Here is a 24415-nt window from a genome sequence, read left to right as displayed (position 1 = left end):
ATGCACAGCAACGTTAGAATTGAATAGAATAGAATAGATCAATCATCTGGTAATTGATATGATCAATTATATCAATCATAGATGATACCAATCATCTTGGTAAATTTAATGAATTTATCGCTTTTAAACTTATCTCCTTTATTTGTGATTATGCACAATACCCTAGTAAAATTGATGAATTTCATAAATATGAAAATTATTCCAAATGAGTTTATCATGCGATGAATATAGCTGGACCCCGATATAATGATACAATCCATGTATGAATTATCATGTATAGTATATCATATAGTACGATTTATCATGTTTGATAAATCGCGACGCTTGGATATTATACATAATCACCGATAAAAGTAAAATTTTTTAGTACCTATTCGATTTACCAACGACGGTTGGATACTATGCGTAATCACCGGTAAAAGGGAAATTTATCAAACTTACCAAAATGCTTTGTGAGTATGTATAGTAAACGCATTTACCGTGACAAATGCGTCTTATTTGCATTAATAATGTTTTTTTCTTTCCAAATTGAAATTGTTATTGCTGTACAAGTACACAATAAAATAATAATAGGAAAAGAGAAAATATTATCAAGGAGTCAAGAAAATTACCAATGATGTTAAATACTAAGAAAATTAGTATGAACAACAAAATACAATGAGCAAATAAAATTATAAGTACATAATACATATGCAAAACTTATATGGCAGTAGGGCAGTGAAATTTACATAAAAATTCACATCTTGCATGTTATATCAAAATTTACGCGTGAATTTTGAATAGATGTACTTTAAGCACAGAATCTTACCTACAAGGTACTCCACAAATCTGCCTACAGTAGGTCTTACTGTTCTTTTCTTCTTCGACGGCGCATTTTTTTTGCTCTAACGCATAAAATTATGTAATATAAGATATTTTTACATGGATTTAATTCCTATGACATTCAAGGAAAGTGTAATTTAGTATTAAAAAATCATCACAGTACATTTAACTCTAAAACAATCGAGTGAGAACCATTTAAAATAGCAAACTTGAAACTAATTACTTAATTAATGAGAGGAAGGTTAAGAAATTAAAGTAAAAAAATTAAGGGGGGGGGCGAAATAATTCCCATAACGTTAACTTGATAATAAATTAAATGTTTTATCTGATGTCATCGAGTTTTATAACATGTGGGAAATTTAAATATGCTATTCAAATATCACATACTTCATATTAAATTTTCATGATATCCAATAATAATATTATAATAATAACACTTATGATCGATTCAAAGCCGATTAATTTGTCTTCGTTTATTTCATTCGAACGTGTAGAAACATTACATGGTATTTAAATTTTCTGATCAAACTTTAAATTAAAAATGCAAAGATACACTAGTTATTTACTTAGAACAGTGGTGGCCAACAGCGGGCTACGTGTCGCAAGCAACAAAATGAAAAACTATTATATTTTTTGATATTAGTTTCGATTGACGACGAAATTGCGGTTAACGTAGAAACAAAAATTACTTTGATTTGACAAAAACAATTTGTAATTTTAGCACGCAAACACGAAACCTCTTTAAACACACAAGTCACACGATTGATTTCAAAAACCTACTGCTGGAGTAACAGTAGAAGTAACAGTGGCAGATTTTCTTGCACAATCGGTCAAGTTTTATTAGTCACGCCATTAATCAAATTCCATCAAATACTGTTTATGTAAGAAAATCTGTATTTACAACGTTTATTTATTTTTACATGACATGGCAAGGTGTAATATGTGCTGTGTAATTGCCAAGTTCCAAAATGTTTCACAGTTGACAACAGCATTTGACTTGGATCTACATCAGATATCACGACTTTACTGTCAAAGAATCTCGAGACTTGGCTTCATTTTTTACATGAAATATTTTTGATGGAATTTCCTTGACTGCTCTTCCCTCAAATTCGGCATCTTGTTCGAATGCCCTCTCAAGCCCCCCCCCCCCCCAAACAAAAGTGAAATTCAGAAGTTTGATTGAATTTGTAAAATATTCTAGATATACCAAGTTTAAATTCTCTGAGTAACTTCATTACAGAGATATGGAGGTCCCAAAAGTGTCTAAGTTGCTTCCAAAAAAGGATGTTACGACCGTGCTTGTTTTGCTCGACTTGGCGGAGGCACGGCAGCACCTCCCAGATGTGTCAACCTTAAAATTGTTTTTTAGGTCAAAAAAACCGTTTTGCGGACTTGCGGAGTGTATCTCCCAACTTTGACAAAATCTCTTCAAAAATTATATCCAGTGAGAGGCCGGAAGCGGCCCAATCTTTTACTTACTTACTGACCTTTTGTACTTTCTGACATACAGTAAATACACCTTCCTAGGCTGTCTGTAATCCCACCATCAGCCCTGGGAGCTTAGCGTAGGGGACAAACATTTGAGCCTGGTCTGGTAAGAAATTGTAGTAAACGCTGAAGCTATTAACATTTTTTCTGTGCTGATTTCACTGTCTATGAGACAACATATAAATACTCTTTCCCAAAAAATGAAGAGTTCAGTTAATAATTTATTAATAATTATTTATAATTAATATTAAATTAAATGAATAGTTTAGGTAATTAGTTGATAAATCCTGTCAAAATATTTTTGGTCCGCGATGTCTGCGGTTTACATGACTGGAGTTCTCTCCCCTTGTGCATGCGGCTTATATATTATATACCGAAGTTTTTTGTCCCCTGTGGTGCGGCCCGCGACACCGCTTCTAATCATTATGTTGGCCCTCGAACAGAGAGAAGTTGGACACCCCTGATTTATCATAACCGCGAGAAATAAATATTCACGCTTAAAATGATTGAAATATTTGACTTATGTGAGCTTGGAAACTAATGAGAAAAACCCATCCAAAACACGTAAATTCCAGCTGTCTAGCGCAGTGTTTCCCAAAGTGGGCGATGGAATGACCCAAGGGGGCGAGAGAACCTACTGATTTAATATAGGACCCTATGGGTTTACTTGAATTGGGGGTGATGTGAGCAAACATTTCTGATGAAGGGGGCGATGGAACAAAAAGTTTGGGAAACTATGGTCTAGCGCCTTAAACGAGTACAAGCCATCATTGGTAGCTGCTGCACTCTGCTGTAACTGTCTCGTAAGACAAACTACTTTTTGTTCTGCGTAAAATTACTGTACTGCCCATTGCTAATTAATTTTATACGCGAAATGATATTGTGAAGGAAAATGGAAAGCAATATTTAATAGATCTCCGTCATTTTATAAAGAAAAGTTTGTTTGCTTACAGATACGAGATTGATGTCTGAATCGGTTTCCATTTTTCTTTAGAGTGTTCGTAACAGTTTCGAAAAAGCGTATGATTTACATATTTCATTAGCAAAAAATATTGAAATTACAAAAATATGGTATTCTACCTGTAGTAATATTATTCGAATTCCACGGTAGGAATTCGTAAAATATGCTGAGGTCTCTCGTTACGTATCCGCACTTACTCAACTGGTGATGTTGAGAACAGCCTACAGTGCACATCTGAAACATAACGAATACATTACTGTGGTAATTTATGAGTTCAGTTAAACGTCAATAAATTTGTCCACCTAACATAAACATTTAGTTATTCAGCATGATTGATATATAAATTTAAAAGCATATTATTAGATTGATAGTTATTGAAAATTTCACATGTAGTCAGATATCAACTTATTTATCCACGAACAAAATGAAAACTAATCACGGTATTATAAAAATAATTACAATTTAAGCCAGGGCTTGACAAATCGCACAATAAACCTAGACGCCAGAAAAAATTTTTAGGCACCAAAAATTTTTTTATCAGAGAAAAAAGGTACAAAATAATGCTTCTTTTGATTTTTTCAGGGCATAGTGAGCTTTGGCCTGAGTTAGGTCTCGTTCAGTGCACACGAGCTCCAAAGAAAGATTGAGATATTCGTTGTCTCTGTAGTCTAGTGCGTTCACCCGGAAAGTGAAAGGACGTGGGTTCGCCTCCCCGAAGAAGCAGTTGAATTTTCTCTCTTTTCAAAATATATCTTCGCATCAGCCAGCTGTTAGGTGACCCTCTTTCATGTTGGTGGATATGCTATTCTAAATTCCAAACATTTTGTGCTGCTCTCAGCCTGCAATTTAGTAACTACACAAAGAAAATCTTAGACGCCTATGTAAATTTTTTAAAAGCGTCAGAGAGTAAAAGAGCAACAGACCTAAAACGGTATAATTATTCATTCATTACACTATGAGTTGAGAAAAAAACTCACAGTTCAAAAAAAATTGATTGCAGATGGCGGCACTACACATAACAAGCATTACATAGAAACAAACAGAAGGTTTACTATACGTACACACGCATTTCAAAATGTACCAATTAATTAGAAGTTCCGCAGAGGAATATGGACGAAGTGCATGTCTGGTTTAGTAGTAGTAGTAGTAGTACTAAAAGCGGTGACCTATTCGTGGGCCGTGGGATCTATAATTTTCACCTACGCTTTCATCGAATACGCTTTTGAGAAGTGTATTTCCCCCATAATAGTTTTTCCTTGTCATTGTATGAATGTAATCATTGGGTGACTCCTGAAAATGGTGAATTTTTAGGGGGGGGGGGGGAAGAGTCTCTCCCCATACATTTATTAAACCCCGATATGTTCAGTAAAATGAAAACAATTTCCTTTACTGGTATTCCTTTATTCGCATCCGTTCCGATAATTTTTATACATACAGTAGCGCTCAAAAGTCTTTGGACAACAATAATTTTATCTACAAATTTCATGTTTACATTTTTTTTAATGAAATCTATAGTATGAAACCCAAAAATTGAATCTCATTACATTATGTTGTGACTCAAAAATTTCTTATCTACACTTTGTAAAATCAGAAAAAAATGTTACCACTTCTATGTTGGGTCAAAAGTCTTTTAACACAAACAAACTAGTAAATAGTCAAATCCGTCATGTTAAAGGCATTATAATAAAGTAGAATAAGTCAACTCTTCATTGGAAAACCGTTCGATTGCATAATTACTTTTCTTTTGCACGAACACACAATGAGCTTTTCCCATGTCAGTTTCTATCAATTGAAAAAAAACCCATCGAGTTCAGATAATTTCTGGCTCCTACCCGTCCACTGAACTCTATCCTTAAACGCTTGATGGCATTCAAGTTATAGCGCTGACTTCGACACCCATATAACTCCTATTTAATTGCCTTCAGGTAATGTCTAACAACTTTTGAGCTATATTTATGGTCATTGTCGTGCTGGAATATCGGTAATCGCGGCGCGTGTCACGTCGTAAAAGAAGACGTGGTTATGGAATACATTTTTGTAACGAAACCTGTCCCTTGTGGTTTTTTTTTTCCAAGAAGGAAGAATGAAACACCGATAGCAGAGAAGCATCTCCACTTTTGCCTTCGTGTAAGAGAAGTTTTCAGTACTTCTCAGTACAGTTTTCAGACGTTTTCAGTAAGAGAGAGAGACCTTAACAATTTTCCTTTTAACTTATAACTGCCTATAAGAACCTGTAATACCTCATATGTGTATTATATATACAGTGATATCTCGGCTAACGAAGATTTTTTTTGTGATTTTTCTGCCTCGGTAAACGAACATTTTCGGTGATATGGATGTGATGGGAGATGATAGTACTTCAAATAATAAGTGTTACACAGAAACAGACTTCACGTTAGATTGCACGCACTAATATAAAACGGCGTGCCGTAAGCTGAATTTTAGCACTTATAACATCAGAGCTAACTGTCACTCGAGCTTGATTTATTGATGGATGTCCACCACGGAATAGTTTTCCAGATGTATTTCCACTTTTCTTTCTGAAAGTTTTTGAACCATTTCATGTAAAATGAAAAATTCAGCTAATAGGAAATGTATTTTGAAAAAAAAGTAGCATATATTTTCAGAGTACGTGTTTTTCAGTGCAAGACTTTTAGTATCCCATTGAACAGTTTGGACATTCTATTAACTTACCTGTTCTATCTTCATGTATCAGACACAGAAATGAGCTGACCTACTCACAAATGGATGGGGGACACCTACGAACTCGACTGGATTGTGTGGACACAACCCAGTGTAAAATAAAAACATCTCCAATATCTCATCTACCTGTAAATTTTCATTTATCTAATTTTGAAGCTGTTCGTCTTAGCCTTCTTCAGTTATATATGTATATAAAATATTGCGCTGTATATATGCATCACACACACACACACATATATATATATACACAGTGTTTCTTGATGTTTTAATAAAATTATTGTTGAATTTTCGAATCTTGAGCAGTACCTGGAACGACTTATTTTGCACAGAAACATATCGGGAATCACGTTTCGGCTTACGAAGATTTCGACTAACGAACGCGATTCCGGAACGAATCATCTTCATTAGCCGAGGTATCACTGTATCAACCTATTTATACCCTGGATTGTTCCTGTTGTCAATAGGAGGATAGACATAATTTTCCCTCTCAGTTACCCCACTTTGAAGACAACCATACAAGCCGAAGTTTTACAAGTGATATACTTAGGAGCCGTTCAAGTATTACGTAAGCAAATTTTTAGCCATTTTTTGCCCCCTCCTCCCCCCCCCTTGTAAGCAAAATTTCGTCATCAGCTCTGCCCCTCTGAATCCTAACTCATATTTTCATAAAGGGTGGTCGATGACGTAAGCATTATCCAACCCCCCCCCTCCCCCCTTGTCATCAAAAGTCGGCAAATCGGAAACCCCACCCCCATTGACGATGACGTAATACTTGAATGACCCCTTACAGTGCATTCAGTCCGTGTTTCGAATTAAATTCATCAGGTTTTTTGCCTAGTGAACATTTCGAAGCTTGCATTTTGATTGTTCTGTCTGTCCTACCTGTTCTTTTCTCTGGTCTGATTGTGAGAAAATTGCTGTTTACATGTTCATGAGATTATTGAACATGGTATGGTTCCTCAAACTTATGAACTGTCTTGAAATACCAAAACTACTTGCCACTTAAGATTGGTTTCATCCCTTACTTAAAGCCTTAATTACGGTTCTCACAAAAAATCCACCTAAATTTTTTGTTTTAACGTTTTCATTATGTGTTCTGCATAATCCTTCTATAAATTCATATTAATTAAGAATTAGTTACTTCCATATTTGATTAAACTGTATTTGTCAAAAACTCTTTCGATCTGCCCAAAAACAAAAATTAGACAATAAAATCTCACTAACGCCAAACGAACAAATTTCAGCTACCAGGTGTCGATAAGTATCTTCCTTCTGTTTTACCCGTATGTCGAGATCAGGGCAGTGCATGCAAATGAAAACTGGGACTACAAACATTATTGCATTTGTCTAAAGACATTTGAGCGCTACTGTATATGTTGTAATTATTTACATATCCCCCACGTACACAGTATTTTTATTATTGCTGTTCTTTCCTGCTTACGCTTCTGTATTGTATGCGGTGTATGTATATTTGCGTGTTCACATACCGAGTAAATATCTGTGTCATGATGGAGCGCAACATCATAAGTTACCTTTTGTGGTTTAATTATATACATTCATGTCCATAAATTAAGGATAATTCAGAATCACACGGAAATCGAAATCTAAAGTAAAAATTTCACCTGTAGAATTATTACACACATAGACGAAGAGGGGGGGGGGTATATAAGGAATGGTGGCAAAGAAGTGAAATTGTTCACAAGAGTTCTGTAAGGTGCTCAGTGCCATAAGCGAATAGTTATGACACAGAGGACGCATGTGGATGATTTTTTACGTGGTAGAATTATCGGCCGCCTGGAATGTGGGCGTACTCAGATGGAATTATCCGAGGAACTTGGAATTGCCCAAAGTGTCATCTCTAGGCTTTGGCAACGATTCCAAGATAACGGAAATGTCAGTAGACGTTACAGTACAGGTCGCTCCCGAGTTACAACGCCGAATGAAGACCGGTATTTGGCAGTAACTGCCAAAAGAAGCAGACGGAGCACAGCATCCTACCTGTCTCGTCAGCTATCTGCAGCCACTGGTACCACAGTTTCAAGGCAAACCGTGTACAGACGTTTGGAAGATATTGGTCTATATGCTCGCAGGCCTGTCAGATGTGATCCGCTCACGGCAACTCACTGTCGGCAGCGATTAGCCTGGAGTAGAGAACATGCAATGTGGACATCGTCACAGTGGGCTTGTGTGATGTTTTCCGACGAGCACAGGTTTAGCTTGCAGTCTGATTCACGTCGGACTTTCATATGGAGAACGCCAGGTACCCCTTACCACCAAGACAGCATCATTGAACGACACCGTTACGGTGGTGCAGCATTGCTCGTTTGGGGTGGAATTATACTGGGTTCCAGATCAGATCTGCATGTTCAAAACGGAACCATGAAAGCCCAAATTTATCGGGACACAACATGCACGTTTGTTTAAGGGTGCCATGGGCGCAGAATTTGTGTTTATGGATGACAACGCCCGTCCTCACCGAGCAAACATCGTAAACGAATGCCTTGAATCTGAGGATATAACCCGTATGGAATGGCCAGCATTCTCACCTGACTTGAATCCCATAGGGACATGCTTGGCCGACGAGTTGCAGCCCGTCAACCGCATCCTACATGTGTACCGGAAGTTCGGAGATGCATTGCTCTCCGAAAAGGAGATATTTGCTCTCTGTAAAGGAGATATTTTTTACAATTGCTCCAGGGAGCAAAAATCGTAGTTTTTATGAATGGTATCATACATACACCATCGTTTTTGTTCTTTATCTTTTGTTTAATAAATGGGCTTTATGAATAAGTAACGTTTGTTTTGTTTCTGAACCTTTATTTGCCGGAGCTGGCATTATCCTTAATTTATGGACATGAGTGTATATATACAAATAAAACAACTAGAACTATAATAAATCACAAAACAAAAATTAAGAAATTCGAAAGAGGGAGAAATGGCCCACAAAGGAGGTAAAGATTATGAAAATGTTAAAAGTTAAAATAATATTGCATAATATCTATAATGAAAAGATGTTAATATGGCGATTCACGAGAGATATTTACTATATTTAGAGTAGGACGAAATAATTTCTTTGTAGGTTATTTTCGTTAAAGTGGTTATATTCGGAGTAACCCGTTATTAGGGAAGGAACGCGTAGACGAGAAGTCAAATGAGGAACAGGAAATGACCGTCGTTTGAAACGGACTCGTGAATCTTTTCTCTTGTTTTGTTCATGTTCACGCTCGCGAACAAAAGACGGATGCTTCATCGACTTAACAACTTGACTTCCGTCATTTTGAAACTATATAGCACCACTATACACGATTTCTTTTTTTTTATGTCCTTCAATTTCAAGTGTCCATCGAGAAAAAGTAACATGAATTTAACTTACTCCTCCTGGTTCAAAATAAAAAAAATATATAAACCTTTAGCAAAAACACTGGGGAGATGCTGAGTGAATGTCATGCTTACGGATACGTGAATTTCGCAAATAAAAATCGAAATTTCGAAAAAATAAATAGTTTCAAAATCGGAAATTTAGTATTTTTTTTGCAAAGAAATAAAAAAGAAAAGAAAATGCCTGTAAATAATTGTATTATAATCAAAAAATTTTCATTTGTTCGCTAAAAACGACACCTTTTTAAAGTATAATTACGGCTGTTTTTTAATTATCGCATGTTTTTAATTTAAATTAGTAGCTGCCTTTGAAGAGTTCAAGTACAAACTTTTTTTTGCATTTGAATTCTAATACTGGAGAAACCGCGAGACACCCAGAATTCTAATACTGCTATTCTCTTAACGGAACATTAAGTAATAGCATAACTTACGAACCGCAAAAAATGAATACCATAAATAAGAGAAATAATTTGAGAACCAGCAAAAAAAAAAATGAGAGAGATCTGTCGGGCGAAATTGAGTTCCGTGAACCGGTTGAAGAACAGTGCCATAAATCACATTTATTTTACAGAAAATTCGGCGCGCGAGCATGCATTGAAAACCCCAGATTTAGTTAATTCATCATCTATGACTGACTCATAGTAATAAGCTTCCGCGATTTTGTTTTCTTCATTCAATCATACTCACCCTTGCTGTCATCTTCATGCCATTAGGTGGACTCCAGGGTAATTTGAAGAAATCGGTGCAGTTCGTTTTGTATGGCAATGGGAGGAGATTTACCGATGTCTGTTCCAAACAAAAGATAAAATCGAATGAAACTAATACTAATTCTATTTCAATAGTTTATGTTTGCAAAAATTAGAAAGCAGTTACAATAGCCATATTATGTATGGCACGCAGTTTGTTTCACGAGAGTTTCCAAAAGAAATAAAAACTCTGCAATTTAGTTCAGCATTCGAATATAATGTGAAAAATCATCAGCAGAACGAGAAAAATTTAACTGAGATAGTGATATATCATTTCACAAAATAAAATAATTGGAGAAATATAAAACTTGAAATTCATTTAGCAAATATGTCAATTGAAAGGTTCGAACGAATAACGGTCCATGTCTTCTTTTTTTTTCAAATTTTCCTTGACACGCAATTAACCTTTACAGCGACAATCCCGAGATATCTCAGATTCTTAAGACGCTCTCATTTCGGCATTGTCGAGCCCAGCTAGCTGTGTACAACAGTCCCCCCTGATAACATGTTTTTCTCCCCACCCCCGTCCCGTCAATGGATGGAGTCAGCTTTTGTTCATAGTCTGATAGAAGAAGGGGAGCGGGGGGGGGGAAGATTCTTGGAGAAAACGATAGTTTTTCCCTCTTCCTTGTTTTTTTTTTTTTATTATCATTATTATTTTATTTTTTGGAGGGGGAAGCGTTTATCAGCTCGCAATCGGGAAATAAAGGTCTTCTTGAAAATAGGTGGCAATTTCCAGAAGATTTCGTGATTTCCAATCCGAGAGATAATTATAAAATTCGGATCAAAAGCGATGAAAAAGGGAAATTGGCTTAAGAGATAGGCCTAGATGGGTCGTTTTTTCCGTCTGGGAAAGTAACTGAGAAACAAAGGCAACATAGACCGTTGTTCCAATTACAGGTGTCCATCGCTTTAACGCGATTAATTGGTTCCGCAAAATAATCGCGGGAGACGAAATCACGTAAAGAGAGTTAAACTTAACATGGGAAAGATAAGGATGGGGAGGGGGGGAGTGGGGGTTCTTCAGAGAAGAATTTTAAAAAATTGAACCCAACAGCAAAATAACTTTTTTTTTAAATTAATTAATTACTCAAACTTATGAACGAATCTCGGGAATTTGGGCGGTATGAATGAATAAAAATTGATATTTTTTCCTATCTTCACTACTTCTGATTGATTCTAGTGAGTGGGGCTGTTTCCTTTCTCGAAGAAGGAACCACTTTTTTAGATTAAATTTCTCATGGCGTTGTTAAATCGCAGGTATTTCATCGTCAAAGGAGATTTAACTATAACATATCTTCAATATTTGCAAGACACTTTTCCAGGATTAAAGTTAAACTCCAAGCCGAATTTTGCAGGTTGGAATTCCTAAAATCAAATTTAAAAATCGCGTTATAGCGATACCGCGTAAAGCAAGGAAGCCTGTATAGAACTGACGATTGCAGCTGTTTAAAATGGCATCGCATCCACATAATATGTGTGGATTTCTGCTGGAACTAGCTTAAGGAACCAGTAACATAAGCTAAAAGGAACATTCAAAAATCCGATTCAGCTAAAATGTAACATAGACCATTATTCGTCCGAACCCTTCAATTAGTAAAAATTGCGCTTCTCTTCATGGTACAACCACTGCATGAAATTTTCCCAGTGACATTAGGATAAAACTTCACCAATATTTTGTTGATTTAAATTACTAATTTTTGCCATATTTCCGAAACAAATTTTTTAAAGTAATTTTCGCACATTAAATGTGGTAAAACTTTTGAATTTGAGAATTTGAATCCGATATCTCGGAAAATGGAACATTACGAGATACCTTTTGCGATATGAAAAAAGAAATTATTATTATTATTATTATTTTTTTTTTTTTTTTTTTTTGGCTAAGCCAGAGCCACACTCGTGTCAATCTTGGCCCAATAGTCATTCGCAAATATTTGCTTCCAATATTCGCTTTCCCCTGATGCAAAGAAGCAGAAGCGGCATAGGCTGATAGGCTGGCTACACACACTAGCCCTGATTCTGCACTGTAATATATAAATTGACGTCACGACGAATTGACACGGCGGAAAACTTGTACAGCTACGAATTGGAGCTGCGACGAATTTGTATTGCGATGAATTGACACTGCGACAAATTTGTATTGCGACGAATTGACACTGCGACAAATTTGTATCGCGACGAATTGACACTGCGACAAATTTGTATCGCGACGAATTGGAGCTGCGACAAATTTGTACTGCGACGAATTTGTACCGCGACAAATTGAGGCGCGACGAGTTGAGCGCGACGAGTTGAGTGCGACAAATTGACCGGCTACGGTTCTTACTTTTTCAAAATTATTTCTCATATTTTATTTTAATTTAAATATCGCCTATATCAGTGTTTCTTAACCTTTTTCAGCTCATGTCCCCCCTATGGATCACACTTTTTTCTCGTGCCCCCCCCCCCGTCCTATCCAGGGCCCCCCTCTACCCTCATTCAAGAGTGAGATACTTTCTATTTTTTTTCTTATGAATGGAATTTTAATAAATCAAATCAATCTCTGGAATCCTGGCTAAGCACGGATTCAAAAATAGTGGATTATCATCCCTCCCAGGAGTCAAATTATATGGTAAAAAATGGTCTGTGTAAAATACTGCACGATCAAACGAACATGCACGATAAATCGACCCTCTCAGCTCATCAAATGTTGCTTTGGCGGCCCTCCATACTTATCTGGAAATAACAGCTTACATATGAAAATCATAGTACCAAATCCCATATAGACATGAAGACACGGATCATGCCCACATAGACCCAAGGGTTAAGATACCCCTGGTTCTATGGACGGATCTGATGAATTCTGAAAGCAGTAATATTTTTCAACCATGTTTCACTTTTAAACCTTTTCTAATCACAGCTCTCTATAACTCCCTTCAGCACCTGTCGTGGATCACCTTTCTTCTGATTTTCTCCCGTGGCCCCCCTAGAATATCCCAGGACCGTAAGGGGGGCCATATGACCCCAGGTTGAGAACCACTGGCCTATATGATGTTTATTCTCATTCCGGATACTTTTTGTAAAACGTTCTATATGATATGTATGTATATGTTGTCAAGTAATCTCAAGTGTAAAATCAAGTTTTTCTGCATTTATATATATATTTTTTTTTTGTCTTTGTTATGAAAATGATACAGAATCAGAAAATTTTCATTTGATTTTTTTTCCTTTTGCTTACCCTTTGAACAGCCAAATTATAGGCGTTTCCGGCTTCGATCGCTACTCCTTCGGTATGTATGTCCGGGAATGATTTTCCTAAGTGTAATGTCATTTGAAGACCCGAAGATCTGATCGCATCCGTGAATTCCTCCGGTTCGGTAAACAGAAGGATCGACATATCTGAAATCGAAACCAAATAACTTCATCACTAAAAAAATTACTGTACAGGGTGTTTCAAAAAGAATATCCCGATTTGTAGTGCGTATATTAAGAAAAATATTGAACATGGACCGCATTATGAACATTTACCGCATATGTCTATACGGTAGTCTTTCGCGAGCATGTTTGCATCCACTGCTTCCACGGCTGCTGTTATGCGTATCTTCAGTTCGGTTATTGTAGCTGGAGGGGGGGGGGGGGGTCTTTTATAAACCCCCCACAAGAAGAAATCGTACGCTGTGAGGTCCTGCAATCTTGGAGATCAGTGATGTTTAACTGAATCGTCAGGTCTCGTACGGCCGATCTATCGTTTAGGAATGTGATTGTTCAAAAATTCTCGAACGTCCAAGCTCTAGTGTGGTGCCCCGTCCGGCTGGAAAATGGTCATCCGAATCGGTTTCTCACTGTGGGAAAAGCCAATCTTCAGAGTGGCGGCCGAAAGAAGAGCGTTGGCGCTACCTGTCGGCAACTGCGTGAAACTCGAGATTTCCCTCGTTCTACCTATACATTATTCGATCAACACAGATTAAAAGCTGAATAGTTATGATTTTTTTTTTTTTAATTGGGTGATTATTTTTGAAGAAATACGGCGTTGCCGAGCTACAACAATGCGAGAGACAATACATTGCGGACTTGCTGAATTACAAAAAGGGGTGAGAAAAGATGTTGCACGACTTTTGTAATTATAAAAATAATTATAACAATAATAACTATAATTGTTATAACAAATGCAACCAATTGACATAAAAAGGTGCGATTTGCACTAAAACACGTATCACGGCTGAAAATACAGCCGGACCCCGATATAACCAATTCTTCGATTTAACGAATTTCTCTATGCAATTCTGATGAAAGTAAAGATTAAACCCCTATTTCAATTTCAATTTATTTTATTAATATAACAGTTACATTCGCAAAAATAACACTACCCAAGAGGCAAATGGCTGCCAATACTGGGGTTATGATCATGAAAAAAAAATTAAAAACTGATACAAACGTTACATGGGAAAATATATATATATACATAAATTCAAACACAAAAATAATCATAAATACAAAATCAAGTTAATTAGTAGTACAAGTATTAACGAATAAAAACTCTTGATGTAACGAATTCGTTTCAGTCCTTAATTTTTTCTCTTTTTTTTTTTGTATTTTTCGTCACCCAAAACCGCAATCCACAGATTTGACTTCCAGATTGGACCTTCCCACTCTTCTTTTGAGATGAACAAAAAAAGGTGGAGTAGGAATCGATTCCTTTTTCGAGTAATGGACGCACTAAAGCCTCATCTGCTGCTACCGAATAGTTTAGTAGATATTTTCACTTATAAAAGAACCACTTCAAGGCGTCCTTGAGGGCAGGACTCGGCATAAAATTCTCGCATTGCGCATTTCACAAATGGGCAAACAAATCAATGCCTCCAACTCGGCACGACTCACACTTTGCAGAGGCGGATCAAGTTATCAGTTATTATTAAGTAAGTTATCAATTATCAGGTGAATGTAACGGTGGGTGCATCGGGCGGACGCCCTGGACCCCAACTTCTGTATTGCCCGTCAACACCCAACTTTACCCATTTTTCTAATTTAGGGGGGGGGGGGCAATATTTTTTTCTGCGCCCGGGCATCAAACGACCTTAATCCGTCTTTGACACTTTCAGAAACACTGGAATAACCGATATCATAAAACATTGTGATATCCGCATGCTTAAGTTTGTGCATGCAAAAATTACTTCTTAAGTTTGTGCTATGTCTTGGGGCGGGTCATCTGAGAAGAAAACGTTTTTCAGTTAACAAAACAATGGCAATTTCAACAGAACTGGATAAAAATGTTGAACGTACCAAACGAACTTCCATTGAAATATTTTAATAGAAGTTCATGCATTGTGACTTTATATTGTCGAGTTGGTTGACAGGTTGCTGCGATGGGATTTGACATTGGTGATTGAAGCTACATGCAAAATCAGAGATTGAAGTACAGTCTACAGAATTTAATGAAAGGTTGTTCCAATGAATAATTGTACGGGGAGGAAAAACTAAATGTGAAGCAATCTGCGGATGCAAAAAATGGCTTCAATTTTTGGGAATGCTTGAGTGGAAGCTATTGGAAAAATTGATTTAATTAATTTTGATCTATTTGATTTGATTAGAATGTGTTTAGGGATGTGGTAGTATACTCACCATCCCCTCCCCTTCCCGGGAGCTTTCTATCTCATACTCTCTTTCTATTTTAAGACCACTTTTGGAAATACTACTGAATAGATATCGGTAACTTCTTTGACAAAAGACCAGTGTTCTATTGGGTTGCTCTTTTAGGAAAGCCCGCCTTTACAGCAGCACTGATTGAATAACCAGAAACTTACCGTTTTCTTCTTGCCAGAAATCGGCTTCGCTAGCCTGCAAGACCTGACCCTTGCTGTTTACACTCGGTATCTTGAAACAGTTCCCAAAATCTGGATCGAAATAGTACCCCAAGTTGCTGCAGAAATTAATGGTTTAATTAAAATTCAATGCGTGAAAAAATGTAACAAAAATGTATTTCTTATGATTTTGATTACGAAAAACTGAATGATAATAGTGAGAGATAGAAGTTATCGAGTTCGTGCAACCTCTGGGACAAAGATTATTTTGCGTCTTACTTTTTACATTCATCCTCACCAACTGGTGGACGGCCATTAAAGACGCAGCTGAGTATCATGTCCTCACCATGGCCGAAATCTCGCTTCATTTCTGAATGATTCGTTTTCAGAAGATGATGCATTATGCTCATTACCTCATCCTGGGTAATCACCTGTAATTATGTCACATTTAAAGCTTAAATAAATGTACATTTGTTACAATATGAAACTATAATTACTGTTTTATATCTTGAAAAATAAGAATCTGCAAATAGATTGCCATAATTTCTGTTAAATAAGCCGCTGAGATGTACAGGGTGTCCCATGAATTCGCAAATAGTTTAAATATCCATAAAAATTGAAGGAATTGGTATACAGTCGTCCCTCGGTATTTGCGGGGGTTTACGCTCCGGGGATGGCCACGAATACGGAAAATCCGTGAATAACACAAACTTCATAAACTTATGTTTTTTTAGGCATCTCGTTTATGCAGTATCAGCTTTGTGGAGGAAAAGTGGAACGGGGGGGAGGGAGGTCCAGTGGATCTAGGCGATGTTTTCTGAAAGAACAACATGATGTCCGTTAGCCGTTTCTTCCGCATTTCAGTTAATCTTTTACAATTTAGTAACAAGGATTCCTCTACCAATTTTTCTACATCTGATAAACTTACCACAGATGGGTCCATTTCGTGGAAACACTCCATGGCCAATTCAAACTTATGAAGCCCTTGTTATGTTGCCCATAGTGAACTTAGCTTCTACTTCTCAATCTCAAACATCCCCATGGGATATCGCTTCTATTTCAGAAGCAGTCAGCTCGATTAACCCCTCCTCCGTTGATTTCGGAATTGCTGTTAATTAATTCTCTAATTTATTTTATGTCTACATACATTAGTGCCGGGGTTTTCAACGTAAAGCATCTCGTGGTACCCTTGATAAGACTGTTCTGTGAAACCCTTGATGGTAATGATCCTGTTCTAAGGAACTCAAACAAATTTTTGAATACTTATCCAAAAAAAAGTGTCCCTACTGCTGTCTCAGCAGCATCATAGCTCCAGGGCAAAATGAAAGAGGACTTGGGCACCACCACTTAATATACAGATTTATTGCCATAAATCATTGTGCCAGATCTTATCGTGGAAGGGGCTTCCACGATGGAACTGATGTCCCCGCATCGCCCCACAAATAGAGTAAGGCTGACAGTGCTAAATCCCGGACCCCCCCCCCCCCGGGGAAAACATTTTTTTTTGTTTTTCACACTATAAATTCATAATGGAGGGGAAAGTGTCAGTCAAAAATTGGAATTTTATTTACAGGTTTTCTGACCTGTAAGAATTCAAATGAACTATTGCAAAAGATTTAACCCCCCCCCCCCCATTTGTCTTCGAGAATGGATATTTTGAATATTTCTTATAGTGATAAGCGTGGACTCTCGATATTTTTTTCAATTCATGCACCTTATCCGCGGTGGGAGGGGGGTTGCCTCGGATGCATAGGAGAGTCTAATGATTATTTGACATCCGGCAGTATAATTTTCAAGAGGAAAGAAAGTATGTAAACTGTAGACTGAATTTCAACCAGGTAGGGGCACCTGAACATTATTTGCCGGAATGCCCAATATGCTCTCAAGATGGCCCCAGAGTATATGCGTAACCACCAGGTTGGTGTCCCGTGAGCCTATTGGGAGACATATTCATGAATCAAGAGATTTTATTGTAACCATCACCAGAAGAAAAGCACCCATACAAGCGCTGTGACTGAAATTAAAATAATCATGATGCGAATCATAGAATCACAGGGTGTTCGTCTGAGTTGTCGGTAAATATCTCCTGAGTACGAAACAAGCATCCATTCTCAATGCTTTAAGCACCATGACCGACCTTCATGGGTAGGCATGGCAGGGATCTAGTACGGTGGCCCAAGACAAATCTTTTTTTACACTCTATAAATTCGCTATACAGGAAGCCCACCACAGACTCTAAACGTCCAAATTTTTACTTTTTCATTTTATTCACCATGAAAAAATGATGCCTGCATACTTATGTTCATTATACCTCATCAAGGAAAATGCGGGAAATTGCGATCCTAAATACGGGATTTCCTAGCGGTGAATTGCATGGTGGTGAATTGTTGGTCGGTGAATTTTCCGGAGGTGAATTGCTGGCGGTGAATTTTCCGGACACGAACAAATTTACAGCCCAAATTTGCTATTTTACGACAAATTTGCCAATTACTGTAAAAAAAAGGTAGAGGATGGAGAAATAAAAGGTTGCTACAAATCACAGTAAACAAAAAAATTTTTTGGAAAAACATTCAAATGGCCTGATTACTATAAAATACGGTACGTCGCCAATTGTCCTGAAAAACATTGCCATAAGTCAGCAAAATCCCCAATTTTAGTTAAAATTGCTGAGAAATTGAGGAAAAAAGTTTAATTTGACACCGTGAGATGAATATTTGTATTTATACCCAAAATATTATCATAAGTTATAAAAATGTTGTTTATTAACGATGTTAGTGAAGATTATAAATTTAAACAAACATCGTTGAAAAAACGAGACAAATGTATTTAAAAAAATTCAGAACCACTAAAAATACAGAAATGTCCCGTAATACGGGACACATGTGGTCCGTCGAATTGTTTCAGATATTTCACTGCTTCTTGCATTCAGAAAGGTTGAGAAATTACTGCTCTAAACACTTCCCAGCGAAGACTTTTCTGCAGAGTTTCTAAAATAACACTAATGCTTCTTTTCCCAATTGATTTTTAAAGTTAGATTAAAATCTGATTTTTCAATTTATGTGAGTAAATTAGGTGAATAAATCGTGCAAACTAACAATTGAAAAGCTTTGACACAAAAATTTACTATGAATTTACCACTTCATCGTATTTCCCTTCACACCGCTCTGGAAAGTGGCCGCAATAAACGCTCTTTCGTATCCTGGAAAATACATGCAGTAAATGACTGTGTCCTGATCAAAAATACATTCAAGCTTCGACGAAAAACGGCATGAGATTTGTACGACTAAAATTTACTATCGAAAAAACAACAGCAACATCAAAAAACCCATGTTAAATAAATATCCTCACCTATTCATGTTGCAGACCGTTACAGCTGGGAATTCGGTATCGCCATCGTTCTCTATCTGCGTGAGGACGATGCTGGGGCGACTTCTGTAAAGTGCAGCGAATTTGAACGCTTGGTAACCGAATCCGCAGAGGCAAGAGATCAACACCAGGAACCAAACCGCTCGAGATAGCGAGCTTCTTGAAGAAGCGGCAATATAGTTCACTCCAGATATCGACGAGTTGCTCAAGGCTGTCCTGAAAAACTTCAAGATGCCCTCGTTTTTCTTCGCATCCGTATTTTCACCACTCGTATGATGCAACCTCTTCCTCGGTCTGCACTTCTTCGTCGGGATTTCGTGATTCCAGGAACCGTTGCTCTTATAAAATTCGTCCCATGAGTCGTACACCAAGCTGATATTACTGTTATTCGCTCTCGTAGAACAGTACGGCTTTCTACAGCCGTGGTGGATGATATGGAGCTCCACTTTGTTGCTCATGGTTTGGTGTATTGAGAATTTTTATCAGCACAAAAAATTATTATGGCTACTTATGATGTTGCATTTGTAGATGAATCAATGGCTTTCGATTGAAATGGTTAAATACTATGCCTTTGATTGTTTAAAACTCTTTTTCAAGGCATGTAAAATATGTGTAATCATTGTGAGCCTGAAATTAATCAAATTTCTTGAATCAGTCGAAAGCCAGATTCGATCTTCGACAACTCCTACTAGAAATGGACAATTGGACCCACTTAAAATGCAACTACCTGCATCTTTCTAGTCATCAACTTCGCTTTTCACTATTCAAAGTGGGAGTGAAATAAAAGAAAGTGTATGGTCAGGAATATAAAAACAACTCACTATTGTTAAATATCCTATTGCGACAGTTTTGTGATTTGTGACACTTCCAATTAGTAACTTTATGGTATATAAAGTTAACTGGTATTACCGTTATAATTCTACATACTTGGACTGAAATGTGTTACCTACAACTCAACCTCAAGTGAAATGTCCATCACCTCACTACATCTGTCCATCAAAGTCAACAGAAGCAGAATAATCGATTGATTCTTGTAAAAACCATTGTTCTCGACGTACCACACGCCCCTTACATCAAACATGGCCCATAAACACAAGGAGAAAATCTAAGTAAACAAAAATTAGCCTCCTACACGAAAAATCGTTAAAAAGAATGGAATTATGCACCTCGTAAAAACGCGTATTCATTCAGTCAAATGGGAAAAAAAATCGTAAAGTGGTCACCAGACAGCTTTTCGGCCACTCGTGTCAGTTTCACGACTTTATGGACACTACTAAAAGCCGGGTACTGTGTTCAAGGGCATTAAGTACGGCGAAAAAGGATCAAAACGGAAAAGAAGTAAATATCACACAAATGGTCTGCATTCGATGAAGAAAATGAGAGCAGTTTTTTTTTGTTCGTTAAATTACCTTTTCTTTTTTTATATACAGCCTAATGGCGACAAAAAAGAATTTTGCGCATCGATTCTGAAATGAAACACGCCATCGTTTTCATTAAAATAAAAATGCAGAATGACTTTGAAGGGTTATATTTGATGTAAACGTCATCGTGTCAAAATCAAAATTGATGGCCACGAAATTAATTTCACGTATGGGAAACGACAGTTGCAATCGAATTATGATCAAGACGGAATACAAAAGAGAAAGTAAAAAAACAGAATACATATAATTCTCCCTCGAATTTCCGCCAACCTACTTACGTAATTGAAATTCACCTAAAACGTCTTCTCACGAGTTCAAGGTTTTTCGATTTTTCCAGATCATCGAAAAATTGGGTAACGAAACCTATATTATTATTGGCTACAAGGAGCATGACGTCCGAACTGTTTTTTGCATTTCAATGAAAATTGAAATGTTTGCATTTCATCTTCTCTTTTATCATTGCAAACAAAAGTGTAATTACGACCTGGTATCGAAAGTTCATAAAACATTTTTATGCCATTTATGCCATACCATAAAACATTTACAAAAAAATAGAGAGAATGTGGGGATTTTGATACCCAAAGGCGTACTCCAACGTCTAATACGAGGAACGTGTTTCCTCAAAGTGGGCAGTATCGCCCGCATCGCATCGGCAGGTCCCGAGTTCTAACCCCACTGGCACCACAGCGGTGATCGGCTAAAGTTGGTTTTCTGTGGTTCCGAACTTCCGAGACGCAATTGCGAGCGTATCTCTCCGTTAAAAATGTCTCGCCACTGAGAGCAACAGGCCCACAAAGTTAAAATATTAAATCATTAAACTTCACTCACTTCTCTGAAATATAGATGGCAGAACTGAAAAATCAGACACAACAATATATACGCACTCAGATTGTTAGGCCCACACACTCACACTCCCGGCACAACTCACCAGGTAGTAAATTGCCCATGGCAATAGACCTGAGTTGTGCCAACACCGTCTATAGCAAAAAGCGAAGAGCGAAACCTCCAAAGCAAAACCTCCGAGCGAAGCTAGTGACATCACTCAAGAAGGTCATCTCACCTATAGCCATTGGATATTCTACAAAAAAGGGTAAACATGGTATCCAATCCATCGGGTATCCAATGGCTATAGGTGAGATGATGATCAGTGACGTCACGATCTTCGCGCGGAAGCCTTCTGCTATAGAGTTGGTTGTGTTGTTTGCGCTCTCAGTTGCAAAGAAAGAAAGAAAGTACCGTCCCCTGAGGCGATGGTATGGTGCGGGGCGATTGAAGCTTCGTGTAAATTATAGAATCCTATGGGTTTGCTGAAGTTGGGAAGGATGCTGACTTTTTTCCTTATCGAAACAAAAATTCAGAATTTTTATACGAAATTGTTTCGGAAAGGCGTAATTAAAGGCGCTTGATTAATGAAAAAAAATTCATTCATTCATCATAGATTAATGAATGAAAAATTAAAATATAGAAATTATTTTGAAATTATAGAAATTATTTTGAAATTATAGAAATTATTTTGAAATTATAGAAATTATTTTGAAATTATTTATTTAGTTATTCGATATTGCTTAGCCGAAACCTATATACAAGAGAATGCGGTGGACAAATTTGACAGAGGTGACAGTGTATGTTACATATAAAATTGTAAACTGTTGTACAATCAATGATGTTCGATGGGAAAATAAACTGAAATTATTTTAGAATTACTTTAGAATTGTTGAAACTATTTTAGAGAAATTATTTCAGAATTTATAAAAATGCCTTATGAATAGAAGAATAATTCCACAATTATTGAGAGAAATAATTGTTTGGAATTTCTGAAATAAATAATTCCAGAATTAGTGAAAAATATTATTTCAGAACCAATGACAGAAAGAAAAAATTTAAAGACCCATCGAAAGAAATAATCTGAGAATTATTGAAAGAAATAATCTGAGAATTATTGAAAGAAATAATCTGAGAATTATTGAAAGAAATAATCTGAGAATTATTGAAAGAAATAATCTGAGAATTATTGAAAGAAATAATCTGAGAATTATTGAAAGAAATAATCTGAGAATTATTGAAAGAAATAATCTGAGAATTATTGAAAGAAATAATCTGAGAATTATTGAAAGAAATAATCTGAGAATTATTGAAAGAAATAATCTGAGAATTATTGAAAGAAATAATCTGAGAATTATTGAAAGAAATAATCTGAGAATTATTGAAAGAAATAATTACAGATTTAAATTGCAGAATAATTGAAAGAAATAATTTATTATAAAGCTTTTTTCAGAATTTGTAGAAGATGTGATTTCAGAACTAATCGAAATTGGTAATAAAAGAAATATCTTCACATATGAGTCAGTGGCTCGCGGGCTTCGTGGGGACTTTCAATTTATCGTGGCCCCTTTCCCCCCCCCCCCCTCCACCGCGATAGCCAAAGGAAATTAATGGGAGAAAATGAAAGTGAATTGAATTTTGTACAACCATTTTTAAATCGCAAGTTTGACAGGTGTTTCCTTATTCGTCTTGAACCACGCTGGAAGGTATACGTGACTAGTCGGCCTTGGTTTGGCCACGTGTCTCGGTTAATAGAGGACTCGGTTGATAGACATTAAACGAGACCTTGCCGTATGATGAAAACTTCACCAGCTGTTTGAAACATGTGTCTACCAAAAACACTCAGAACTTCCTGGATGACCTAATAGTTACACAGCATATCACTTTATTATTTCGAGAAATAAAAACCTCATCACTATTAATATGATAAAATTACTTTTATTTCTTTCGTTTGGAGTATTCATTATGTACAGTATACGTGCTCAACCTATGGCCCACGGTCCAAAATGGCCCTTGGTGTAGTAATCTAATGTGGCTCGTGACCTCATACCGAATTTTGTAAAAAATGAACTGAGCTGCATATTAACCGATAACTTAAGTGATCCGTGGTTCAGTTTCACATCCCTTAAGTGACCCACGGTATACTGACAGATCTCCTTAAGTTATTATTACAAGGCTGATAATTATTTATAAGTTATTATACTTATAACAATTACTTTAATTTAATTTTTATGGCAAAATATGTGTAGTGCAACCGTCACGTACGGGAGAAACCAATAAATAGTTGAATTTAAGTGATATTTCCGGATGATTTCTTTCATATCTATCATACTTACCAACTTCATTCGGGAGTTATGAATAATCACCGGTAAAAGTGATAAATGTAGGAAAATTCATCAATCTTACCGAGACGGTTGTTTATTATGCATAATAACCGGCGATTATGTATAATCACAGATTTATCACATTTGCCGTAACATATGCGCAATTAGCGTAAATGAAAATTTGTGTCTATTCAGTGACAAAATTTACTGTAACATATTTACACATTTCCAAATAATATTCGACGATCCAATAATTTTTGGTTTTAACATTGGAAACCATTTCTACAAGATATACAGTATCATTGATCACATTACACTCTGTCCAAAAAATTTATAGGATCTCAGAAAAGGTTTTTTTTTTTCAGACGAATGAAAATAAATGCATGAATGTGCGAAAAATATTTTATTACAGACCAGTTGCGATTGCCATTCAACATCTCATTTGAAAGAAGAAGAAAAAAATTATATGAAGTAAAAAACAAATACAAATGAAGGCTGTCCCAAAAGTTTATAGAATTATCAAATGCATTACAATATTTCTGACAAACGCGTATTAATTACAAACTTATCATTGTTTTGACCGATATTATATCTTCCATTAAAAGAT

The 24415-nt window shown here is 36.5% G+C and overlaps 1 protein-coding gene across 1 annotated transcript; it reads right to left on the bottom strand.

Moving 5' to 3' along the window:
• Positions 1 to 804: 804 nt before the first annotated feature.
• LOC149075828 (acid-sensing ion channel 4-A-like) lies at positions 805 to 19699 on the bottom strand. Its single transcript, XM_089242149.1, has 9 exons — positions 19224 to 19699; positions 19011 to 19074; positions 17023 to 17109; positions 16155 to 16306; positions 15879 to 15994; positions 13316 to 13476; positions 10040 to 10138; positions 3391 to 3505; positions 805 to 884 (listed from the first exon to the last, which is right to left on the bottom strand). The coding sequence occupies exons 1-9, from the start codon at positions 19697 to 19699 to the stop codon at positions 805 to 807; spliced, it is 1350 nt and encodes a 449-aa protein (XP_089098275.1).
• Between the last annotated feature and the right edge of the window lie 4716 nt (positions 19700 to 24415).

This window comes from Pholcus phalangioides, unplaced genomic scaffold, assembly GCF_987345545.1.
Source record: "Pholcus phalangioides strain wild (caught in Gottingen) unplaced genomic scaffold, Ppha-v1.0 ptg000015l_1, whole genome shotgun sequence".
NCBI lineage: Eukaryota > Metazoa > Arthropoda > Arachnida > Araneae > Pholcidae > Pholcus > Pholcus phalangioides.
Note: the sequence above shows the minus strand (reverse complement) of the source record. Positions and strands in the feature narration are given on the sequence as shown.